The 12292-nt window shown below is 35.0% G+C and overlaps 1 protein-coding gene across 3 annotated transcripts; it reads left to right on the top strand.

Annotated features, from left to right (window-relative positions):
* The first annotated feature begins 18 nt into the window (after positions 1-18).
* LOC125649400 (uncharacterized) lies at positions 19-11104 on the top strand. 3 transcript variants are annotated; one of them, XM_048876930.2, is made up of 4 exons: positions 19-988; positions 6523-6604; positions 9194-9530; positions 10749-11104. In XM_048876930.2, the coding sequence occupies exons 1-4, from the start codon at positions 974-976 to the stop codon at positions 10984-10986; spliced, it is 672 nt and encodes a 223-aa protein (XP_048732887.1). In that variant the 5' UTR covers positions 19-973; the 3' UTR covers positions 10987-11104. The 3 variants fall into 3 exon arrangements, with proteins under 3 accessions (XP_048732887.1, XP_048732888.1, XP_048732889.1); XM_048876931.2 differs by lacking the exon at positions 19-988 and adding an exon at positions 5849-6408; XM_048876932.2 differs by lacking the exon at positions 19-988 and adding an exon at positions 5849-6429.
* The last annotated feature ends 1188 nt before the right edge of the window (positions 11105-12292 follow it).

Below are 12292 nucleotides of genomic sequence, written 5' to 3'. Positions count from 1 at the left end.
TTGTCACATAGGACTCTCTTAGAAGGTCCAATCGCCATGTTTTCAATACATTTTACGCCAATTGTTTTCTTCACAAATTCATTTGAAATTTCAATCGCAAAAGAATTAAGAACTTTATATAATTGAACAGAATTCAAAATCACCCAAAATGCATTTCTGCACTGAATTCAAAACACAAGTTTTATCTCATTTGCATATGCTGGCGACCAGAAAACCTTCCCTTTATGATGATGTAGTATTTATAATTTAGGATTATTTATCTCGTGCGTTTATAACAGGAACAACAACAAACTCAGGATGTACAAGAGTGTTCTTTTATGCTCTGTTATCCTATTGCAGGGCCACGCCGTAATGTTTCCGGATGTGCAGAAAGTGGGGCCGATCCTATCATCCCACAGGCAATTGCATCGCTTGGGGTCGAATTTACTATATAAAGAGTTAGTAAATTCGACCCCAAGCGATGCAGTTGCCTGTGTATCATCCTAACTAAAACAAATAACATTGAAAAAGAAACTCAAAGTGCACTCAATTATATATACCCGTCTGTTTTAGTCCGTTTAAAAGGCGAGCAGACGACATTTCCTGTTGACAGTTTAACCATAGGTATTAGTCAAACTAATCACGATAAATATTATATTCCAAAAATCAGTGATCAAGAGTTTTTCGTTAATAAACCAAGTGAAGAAATTGTTAATCCTTAAAATATCAAACATGTAAAGAGATTACTCCTATGTTGGTGACCATGCTCTCAGTCGTGGCCGCTTTAACGGCAGATCGACACTCCATTAAAAGCCCTCGTCCTCACTTGTATGAATAGAACGACAATTTACAGCTCTTTAATAATTACATATTCGAATTTCATAAGCCTATTACGATAAATCCGCGGCCTTATGAAGTAAACCAGAATGGCTAACATTCAATTGCTTTGAAATTATTATCTTAGTTTGGCGGATAGACATTACACCTAGCAAAAATGGACCAAATTGTGGTAAGTTTTTGATTTCCCATTTAAAACGTTTCAATTTCAGGCTGTTGAAATACAAAATCGAGTCAATACACATGAATTAGAATATAAGGTGATGAATATGCTCGTAAACCATTATTAAACTATACATGTACTGTTTACGAAAACTAGGATGAAGTTCTGTTTTTACCTGTCAAACCACAGATAAATTAATAATGTTGAACGAATCACAAATATTTTATAAGTCAGAAGTAATAATTCGAAAAGATATACATATCTGTCTTATCCTGTTGTTAGTAACTGAAACAGCTCACCGAAGTTTGTTTAAGGAGGAATACTACACACGAGTATTTGATATGGATAAATATTACAGGATATGTACAATAATAACTTGAAATTGAAAAGTTTCAATTTTCTTTATTTAGTAAAACAAGAGTACCGCAAACGGTACACATACGTCAGTCGGACAATGAAGTCAAAATTTCAGTGCAATATTTGTATCTAGAATGAGAAAAAGTCCAGGAAACTATTTGACCTACTTTTAGCCTTAAAGTAGGTCATAGTGCACCTAATAACGCTGAAATGCAAAGTGAATATGTATTTCTCTGAAAGGAAGGTTGTGACTGCATTTCAAAACAATACGTGTATCCATGACGAAAAAAATCTAGAAAACTGTTTTACCTACTTTTAGCCCTAATGTAGGCCATAGTGCACCGATCCAGCTAAAATGCGAACTTGTATTCCTCCGAGAGAAAGCTTGTGGATAAATTACAGGGCAATGCCTGCATCCGTAACAAAAAAAGTCCGGAAAACTGTTTGACATACTTTTGGACCTAACGTAGGTCACGGTGCACAAATCCAGCTGAATCTTACGCTTCTTGAAGGAGAAATTGTGACCATATTTCAATGCTGTACATACATCCTTTACAGAAAAAGTCCGGAAAACATGACCTCAGATGAACGCAAGAACAGGGCCATAATACATTCTGTACGATCCGTATGGAGACGGGCGTATAAAATTGTAGTTTTAGTAGAAAGTAATCTGAATTTTAAAGACATTGCTGGACTCGAACCCGCGACCTATAGTTCAGCAGTGGACACGCTAATCCACTTACCTACTCAACGAAGTAAACAAATCGAAACTAAATAGATAAAAATTGCTGATATTTATATTTCCATTTCTGTTTTGAAAGGAAGTAGGCCATCATGACGATGAAATATACCTCCTTATATATAACAAATAATAACAAAAAAAGAGTTCATGACCTATTAAGGGAAATCAGCATATTATTACTGAGTTCTCCATTCGATAGTGTTACTTAATACTGATCAATGTTACATAATAGTGACTAGTTCATACAATGAAAGTTGACAACAGTAACCATTAAGGGGAAATAGTTGACAAACAGTAACCATTAAGGGAAAAGGGTTCACAAACAGTAACAATTAAGGGGAGAGAGTTCACAAACAGTAACCATTAAGGAGAAAGAGTTCACAAACAGTAACAATTAAGGAGAAAGAGTTCACAAACAGTAACAATTAAGGAGAAAGAGTTGACAAACAGTAACCATTAAGGGGAAAGAGTTCACAAACAGTAACAATTAAGGAGAAAGAGTTCACAAACAGTAACAATTAAGGAGAAAGAGTTGACAAACAGTAACCATTAAGGGGAAAGAGTTCACAAACAGTAACCATTAAGGGGAAAGAGTTGACAAACAGTAACCATTAAGGGGAAAGAGTTCACAAACAGTAACAATTAAGGGGAAAGAGTTCACAAACAGTAACCATTAAGGGGAAAGAGTTCACAAACAGTAACAATTAAGGAGAAAGAGTTGACAAACAGTAACCATTAAGGAGAAAGAGTTGACAAACAGTAACCATTAAGGAGAAAGAGTTGACAAACAGTAACCATTAAGGGGAAAGAGTTCACAAACAGTAACAATTAAGGAGAAAGAGTTGACAAACAGTAACCATTAAGGGGAAAGAGTTCACAAACAGTAACAATTAAGGAGAAAGAGTTGACAAACAGTAACCATTAAGGGGAAAGAGTTCACAAACAGTAACCATTAAGGGGAAAGAGTTCACAAACAGTAACAATTAAGGAGAAAGAGTTGACAAACAGTAACCATTAAGGGGAAAGAGTTGACAAACAGTAACAATTAAGGAGAAAGAGTTGAGAAACAGTAACCATTAAGGGGAAAGAGTTCACAAACAGTAACCATTAAGGGGAAAGAGTTCACAAACAGTAACCATTAAGGGGAGATCAGCATATATTACACGTTGTCACAAGATTTGAAACCACAAATATGAATTCACCTACCTAAAAATAGTGTTACATACATGAAACTGACTAGCTGAAACATATAAGAAACAATTCGCCTCTCCAATGATCAATCGATTCGTAAAATATAAAACAATTCCTTTGCCTAAAAATAGACAGAATTAACTTCTTCAGTTACATTACATGTACTTGTGGATTGTTACAAAACCAATTTGAACTTTTACACCAGCGTGAATATTTCAGTACCATTTCCGATGGTTTCGTGGATTCAGCTTGGGACAAGTATAAAATAAATTTCGGGATCACCGTACTCGATCTAAACAACGACTCACTGAATTTCCCGGGAGCCGACACGTCAGCTGCTGCACGCAGAGTTTGGTAATGCATTAGGTGCTGGTCTATTTTGTGTGTAAACATACGACAAAAGTGTTTGTAAACACTCGACAAAAGTGTTTTGTAAACACACGACAAAAGTGTTTGTAAACACACGACAAAAGTGTTTGTAAACACTCGACAAAAGTGTTTGTAAACACACGACAAAAGTGTTTGTAAACACACGACAAAAGTGTTTGTAAACACACGACAAAAGTGTTTGTAAACACACGACAAAAGTGTTTGTAAACACTCGACAAAAGTGTTTGTAGACACACGACAAAAGTGTTTGTAAACACACGACAAAAGTGTTTGTAAACACACGACAAAAGTGTTTGTAAACACTCGACAAAAGTGTTTGTAGACACACGACAAAAGTGTTTGTAAACACACAACGAAAGTGTTTGTAAACACACGACAAAAGTGTTTGTAAATACACGACAAAAGTGTTTGTAAACATACGACAAAAGTGTTTGTAAACACACGACAAAAGTGTTTGTAAACACACGACAAAAGTGTTTGTAAACACACGACAAAACTGGTGCATCATTGAACAAAAATCTACTGGCATGGCTGATATTGTAATGTACGAAAGTATAATAGGTTCAGGCTAATTTCTTGAAAAAGTAAAAAAAAAAAGAAATCTAACTCGTTATAACGAGTAAGTATCTCATTATAACGAGTTAATTATCTCGTTATAACTAGTTAATTATCTCGTTGTAAGGAGTGACGAGTTAATTATTTATCTCGTTACGACGAGTTAATTATATATCTTGTTATAACGAATTAGTTGTCTTGTTATAACGAGATATCAACTTTTTAGATATTTTTTTTCAAAAAGTGAGCCCAATCGGCCTTCGTAGTGATGTATTTGTCAGTCGTTAAATTGTTGGAGATCCTGGTATGACTTTCAATGTATGATTAATCATTACAAATCTTCATTACCTCTAGTACTTCCGGAGTTCCATATTTGCTATTCGATTTGTCAGTCAGCAAGGCTTGAATTTCGGTTTGTTTATTAAAAAAAACCCAGCTGAATTACATTATATGTTGTGATTATTTGTATTCTCATTATGATCTGATGCTGAAACAGACCTGGAAAAAAAATCATTAAAACATTATCAAATGTTATGAATACATATACGTACTCTGTACTCAAAACCATAATTCTTGAGCCGAAGCCATATACATGTATATACTCAAAAATAGTGAAATAGTGAGTATGATGTAGAGGACTATGACCCCCCCCCCCCCCCCTACCAGATCACCTCCAGTTAGTGATTGTACACGTAAAAGAAAAGGACAAGGAGAGAAAAAAATATGAAAAATTTGATTTAAAAATGTTACAAAATTACAATGAAATTGAAAGTAATGGTGTTTTAAGTAATGAGTTTTGATAAGAAATTCAGCACTTAGCTTGGTTTCAGTACATATTTCAAATCTAATATTATCACGATTAAATCAAATTATCATGAACAGGCATTATCGTATAGATCAGAACAGGTCTTTGGTTGTTTCTACATTCTGGTAGGTATATAACCATGGCCACGATTTAAATCCCAACCAGTGCATTTCCAATCCAGTGGCGGATCCAGGATTTGTTAAAGGGGGGATTTAGGCTGGGGATCTGGGGACTCCAGGATGTTGAGGCTTTTTAGGTTAATTTTATGGGTTATTTTAGCTATAGTTTATACATAATAGAATCAATAACGACAAGTAATCGATTTGTTTATCTTGTAAAATGTATCATGTAAAATGTCAAATCTTATACTTTTGCTGTTGTGCTATAACTTTTTTAAAACTTTATTTTTGGTCCTAAAAGGGGATAGGGAGGGAGGGCTAGTTGAGAGAGAGAGAGAGAGAGAGAGAGAGAGAGAGAGAGTTAAATTCATTTATTCCCCCACCTGGGAGGTACCGACAGATATTAGTACAGATGGACACACGCCCACTGTCTCCAAGTGTGAAAGTGTGTCATCAAGATAAATACTAATTTATACAAAATCTTTTAACAACAGTCATACTGTATCTGTTGTGTGCATTGTATTTTGATGCACGACGAACAACGCCCTACTTGTTAATGCTCCGTGGCTTACTTAATGAGAATTAAGTTATATAACTTGAACAACACATGAAATGCGTGATTGCACATCTATAGATGATACTTTTGTTGTTCCAAAAGTGATTTTGTGGTGATCATAGTGGCGAACTAAGGAGAATTATCGGTATTCATCAATAAAACTGTCAGCCGCGAAGCAGTCCAAAGCACGGTGTATATCCACGATTAAAACGAAACTTTCCTCGTAATTATTGTAGGATAATGCAAGGGTTCCTATCTAATAGATCCTCAATTGTGAAGGCGCTATTGATTGGCTGCACTGCACGGCCGGTCTATGGTCTGCTACATAATTCATTAAACTCAAATTTCATATTTCACTCATTTCTTCCTGCACGGCCGATCTAGCCTGCTACATTATTCATTCAACTTCGTATTTTACTCATTTGTGGTATACGTCACGTTAAATGGCCTGGAAGACGGCGTTCTATATTTTTCATGAGTTCTAGATTTAGACCTTTTTCATTCCGTCACTCCTTATCCTGCACCGCTAATGGAGTGCTATATTTGGCCACAGACAGCTCTAGGGATGCATCGACCCTGAAAACATGGATTGTTAACCACGAAGACCCGTTATGTCATTCAAACACACAGCTTGGAGGAGAGCGTTGAATTATTTCCAATATTAATCGAGACACATGCCAATTCTAAACCTGTCAACATTTTAAGTGTTTCGGAGTAAGCGTTTTAAGCAGACTGGTATTTAAAAATTTTTGGTTTACATTAAGGATTATTTAACATGGAATAGAAAATGCATGTCTGATTAAATGAGGGTCTTTTTTTCTTCTCAAGGTTAGTGATGTGTTGGACTACCCCCCGCAATATCAACCGCAGCTGCACTCAGAATTACAAGACATGGATCTAAAAAGGCGAGGTAAAGATTCACTCTTTATCAATGTGTTATAGTATTTAAAGCAAATATCTGTTGTTGATTTTTTTCTTCTTCAACATGTGATGAAGCTGGTCTAAATGGAGACCTGGTATATCACGGAATATCTGGTCGCGTGTTCTTTATAGATATGATAATTCATTTTAGCAGTGTCCATGTGTTGTAAAACTCCTCTGAATACAAAATGCAGCATCACTTAAATCCGACATGTTACCACTCATGATCACTACACAGGTAACAGAAATAATGTACCCGATTTTGTAAGAATTAAATCAATTAGTAACGTACATGTACAAGGTTAAAGTTTGTTATAGTATCGGCCACACCCAAATCAACAAACACCTGTCACATCAAAGTGTTCTCTTCCTGATTTTAGTACGTCCACATGAAACTGCTATCATTAAAGACAGTATATGTTTGATGGTATTTTGTAATAGTGTATATGACAGTATTTTGTGATAATGTGTTTGATAGTATTTTGTTATTATAGTGTGTTTGATAGTATTTTGTTATTATAGTGTGTTTGATAGTATTTTGTTATTATAGTGTGTTTGATGGTATTTTGTGATAATGTGTTTGATAGTATTTTGTTATTATAGTGTGTTTGATAGTATTTTGTTATTATAGTGTGTTTGATAGTATTTTGTTATTATAGTGTATATGACAGTATTTTGTTATTATAGTGTGTTTGATAGTATTTTGTTATTATAGTGTGTTTGATAGTATTTTGTTATTATAGTGTGTTTGATGGTATTTTGTTATTATAGTGTGTTTGATAGTATTTTGTTATTATAGTGTATATGGCAGTATTTTGTTATTATAGTGTGTTTGATAGTATTTTGTTATTATAGTGTATATGGCAGTATTTTGTTATTATAGTGTGTTTGATAGTATTTTGTTATTATAGTGTATATGACAGTATTTTGTTATTATAGTGTGTTTGATAGTATTTTGTTATTATAGTGTGTTTGATAGTATTTTGTTATTATAGTGTATATGACAGTATTTTGTGATAATGTGTTTGATGGTATTTTGTTATTATAGTGTGTTTGATAGTATTTTGTTATTATAGTGTGTTTGATAGTATTTTGTTATTATAGTGTGTTTGATGGTATTTTGTTATTATAATGTGTTTGATAGTATTTTGTTATTATAGTGTGTTTGATAGTATTTTGTTATTATAGTGTGTTTGATAGTATTTTGTTATTATAGTGTGTTTGATGGTATTTTGTGATAATGTGTTTGATAGTATTTTGTTATTATAGTGTGTTTGATAGTATTTTGTTATTATAGTGTGTTTGATAGTATTTTGTTATTATAGTGTATATGACAGTATTTTGTTATTATAGTGTGTTTGATAGTATTTTGTTATTATAGTGTGTTTGATAGTATTTTGTTATTATAGTGTATATGGCAGTATTTTGTTATTATAGTGTGTTTGATAGTATTTTGTTATTATAGTGTGTTTGATAGTATTTTGTTATTATAGTGTGTTTGATAGTATTTTGTTATTATAGTGTGTTTGATAGTATTTTGTTATTATAATGTGTTTGATAGTATTTTGTTATTATAGTGTGTTTGATAGTATTTTGTGATAATGTGTTTGATAGTATTTTGTTATTATAGTGTGTTTGATAGTATTTTGTTATTATAGTGTGTTTGATAGTATTTTGTTATTATAGTGTGTTTGATAGTATTTTGTTATTGTGTGTTTGACAGCATTTTGAGTATTTTGTTATAATGTTTGACAGGTTTTTTTTTTTTTTTTTTTTTTTTTTTTTATCATAGTGTGTTTGAGGAGAGATTATAATCCATATCATTAATTCCCAACGTTTTAGCTATGTATAACAGAACATGAAATAATCAAGAGACCTATCTCTTTTATAATCCCTATTATTATAAAAACGCATCCGTAAAACGCTCCTTTTCAACCTGACCCCCACATCATAAAACAACCTAGCATGGTAAGTCTTGCTAATTTTAGCCTCATGGTGGATCTCTCTTTCCATTTAGCAGAAAAGAAAATCCGATAATTTGCGCGGGCACCTGTATTTGCACACCGGATGTTTAAAGGTTTTCAATTTAATCGGCATTGAAACAGAACAACTTCATTATTTACTTATCAATCAAAACGACCAAACATAACAATAGGTGTTTCTAATTAGAAGATGAAATCGACATGCTATCATAATGCACTATATACAGTAGTGTAGATTCCATTACACGGACGAGTTAATTGCCATTTTTTCATAGCCGAGTTTAATTATGTTTTTTAAAATGACAAGGTCCGAGTCTGGATGAGTTTCTTTCGTGAGTTTAACAGAATAACAAATGAAAGGTGGAGGATTCGATTACTAACGATGGAATTTTGTTGAGTCTGTTTCTTCCATTGTATTCTTTATATTTAGTGTCAGAGTGAAGGAATTATGATAACATGAAAAAGACACAATATCCGGAAGTGATGTTAAACACGACAGTGATGCTGAAAGACGGCTACTTTATATTTTGCAAACTTACATGTAACAGCCATCCAGAATTGGTGTACATATACACTTGACACATTTACTTTTACAGAAACAGAAGAAATCAGGAAGTCTTTTAAAGAAAATGGCTCCGTGGGGTTAACACTACGACGCTCAAAAACCCTACCTCCGCTCACACCCAGAAAAGAAATCACAGATAAAATCGGAGCAAATTCGGATGGGTCACGCCCCTCTCTACGTAATAGTAGGCCCAAGACCCCTGATTATCCGTGTGTTATCAAGCGTGTAAACAAATCTCCACTGAAGATTGACGCTCTTCTCAGAAGCTCAGAACCCATTCCTCACTTCATAGACGGGGCTTCTAAGGAGATGCCAAGGAAGCAGTACAAAGCCAAAAGCATCCAGGGCTGGAAAAATGAAATTAAAAAGTAGGTTCAATTCAATTTGCAGTATATTGGTTACAAGACATGTGGTGATGTTCAAACTTAGTAGCAGTTCAATTAAAATACCAGTGTGTCTATGCTTTTTTCACGATCAAGCTACATATAATACATTAGAAGCACTGTGTTCTGTAGCACTCCTGATAATTATGCGGAGTTACCTTTCTTTGTTGGAAAGATATATCAACAAGTAAAGGTACAGGTGTACTTTCAAAATATATGGCGTAATCTACGGCCGTGGTAAACTATGGTGTCCGGATAGGACCATTTGCAAAAGCGTGACTGCGCGTTAGTCACAACACGCCGTCACGCCAACAAGCAACGCGCCTTCGCGCTCTCACGCCAACAAGCAACGCGCCTTCGCGCAGACAAGCAACGCGCCTTCGCGCTCTCAAGCCAACAAGTAACGCGCCTTCGCGCAGACAAGCAATACGCCTTCGCGCTCTCACGACAACAATCAACGCGCCTTCGCGCTCTCACGCCAACAAGCATTACACCTTCGCGCAGCGTTGCTTGTCTGCGCGAAGGCGCGTTGCTTGTTGTCGTGAGAGTGCGAAGGCGCGTTGCTTGTTGTCGTGAGAGTGCGAAGGCGCGTTGCTTGTCTGCGCGAAGGCGCGTTGCTTGTTAGCGTGAGAGCGCGAAGGCGCGTTGCTTGTTGTCGTGAGAGCGCGAAGGCGCGTTGCTTGTTGGCGTGACGGCGTGTTGTGACTAACGCTCAGTCACGCTTTTGCAAATGGCCCTATCTGGACACCATAGTAAACAAACCCTGTTTTCTATTCCAAAGTTTAAGGTAGCTCATTACACCAAAATTTTATTTAATTGCTCGTTAAAACACCACGTATGAAATATGATTTCACCATCGAAAGAGTGATACAAGCTCTCAATCATTTTACATCTATGTTTTTTCCCAGAATGATAAAAATGGGTGTTTTGTTTGCAAATAAGAAATTCTAGAGTCCAAATTTCGCTGGTATCTGATGCATGTTATGACTATAAAAACATGCATACACAACTCAGATAGACGTTTAAAATCAAAATCAAAATTATTCTATGAAAATTGAAAACATTATTTGTTAATATTTTCTAAATCTACGAATAAAATTTTTAGAAAAAACATGACAATTAGAAAAAAGATATATCATTGAAATGTATTTTCCAAAGCAATTGAGATGAGATAGTGAAAAAGAGATAAAACTTTTGTTTCAGAGTGGTACCGCAGAGACCCGCATTCGCAATTTCTTCTAATTGGGTGGCGCCACCTGCCGCATGGGATGACAGAGACCATTACATCTACTCCCCGAGAAGCATGTTTTATACCAACACCAAATACGTACTTAATAAAGATTTCATTGTCAATTCGGAGTGGATCTCTGAAAAAATGAAAGTGTCAGACATATCCCCAGCGTATCGCACATGCGCACTCAGATATGGATGGTGCTCATGATGTAATATGTTTTCATTTTGCTGCATAAATGTTAGGGTTTACATATATATTGTATCTTATATTGTGGTTTAAAATAGTTTCTAAGATTTTTTGTTGAAATTAAAATTTTGAAGTTTTTGTTTTAATTTTGTTCAATGTGTTTGTGTATCATCATTATGTAGCAAACCACGAAGTATAATGGAATCTTAGAAATGAAATTTTCCTCCCAAGAGAACCTACAAATGAATATCTTAATATATCACGGTACTATGTGTATATACAACAGTGATCATGATAATGACTTGTATATAGAAGTATTACATTAAACCTGAGTTATCTACCCATTATAGCCGTGTAATGTTGAATAACGTTATCATACAAAACCGTGCCACCATACTGCAAATAATTACGGTAAAAGGCGGGACACTTGAACATTTAGGAACAAAATTTGAAAACAAATTATATGTCACCTTTTCGTCAATAAATCTCTCTGTGCATGATTCTTATTCTGGTTTTTGTTTTCGCGGCACACAATGAGATACAGATTGTTCTCATCGCTAGTCAGGTACTACGTCCAGATTTAACCCAAGAGACTTATGAACCACAATGCTCACCTGAATTACACCAGAGAGGAGGTACTAAAGTTTAGAGCAACAATGGTGGTCTAATTATAAATGAAATGAATGAATAAATGTTTATTCGGCATATATATACATACATACAAACATACATACATAAGTGCCAAGGATAACCCATGAAATCTCTCAAGTTTATTTCCAATGGGGTCCTTTTGATGCACGGATGTTTGCGCTAGGGGGTCATTTCTGTGGGAGGAAATCGGAGTACCCGGAGGAAACCCACGTGTCCGAGCGGGCGACCACAATACCCTCTCACATGTAACCACTGCCGATCACGGGGATCGAACTCGGGTCCCAGCGGTGAGATACATGTACATACAGTATATTTTACTGTCTCTCCTATACAACACATTTTCACGTTATTTTCCAAACTGGCTGACAAGATTTCATACATTGTAAACATTTTCGTTACACCCATATTTCACATAGTCTTTGTTATTTCCACTTGCGAATGCACGTGATACGTTATTTACACAGACTGAATTTTCCCTTACCGAAGGATGCTTTGTAATATAAACTAATAACATACCTCTATGACAAACAAGATGACTTCAGCTTCTCCTTCTTCAACTTTTCATATCCCATCATAATCTGCGTTTGGGATTTATAATGATTCAATAAGCGAGAGCATGTTCTGTGTATTCTCAGATTTTAAATTGGACAAATTACTAACAAATAAATTAATGTTA

Source organism: Ostrea edulis, chromosome 5, assembly GCF_947568905.1.
Source record: "Ostrea edulis chromosome 5, xbOstEdul1.1, whole genome shotgun sequence".
Lineage (NCBI taxonomy): Eukaryota > Metazoa > Mollusca > Bivalvia > Ostreida > Ostreidae > Ostrea > Ostrea edulis.
Note: the sequence above shows the minus strand (reverse complement) of the source record. Positions and strands in the feature narration are given on the sequence as shown.

Excerpts from the sequence above, each read along its gene's own strand:
- LOC125649400 (XM_048876930.2), top strand. Across the intron at positions 6,605-9,193 it reads CATGGATCTAAAAAGGCGAG|AAACAGAAGAAATCAGGAAG; the intron begins GTAAAGATTCAC and ends TTACTTTTACAG. Across the intron at positions 9,531-10,748 it reads TGGAAAAATGAAATTAAAAA|AGTGGTACCGCAGAGACCCG; the intron begins GTAGGTTCAATT and ends CTTTTGTTTCAG.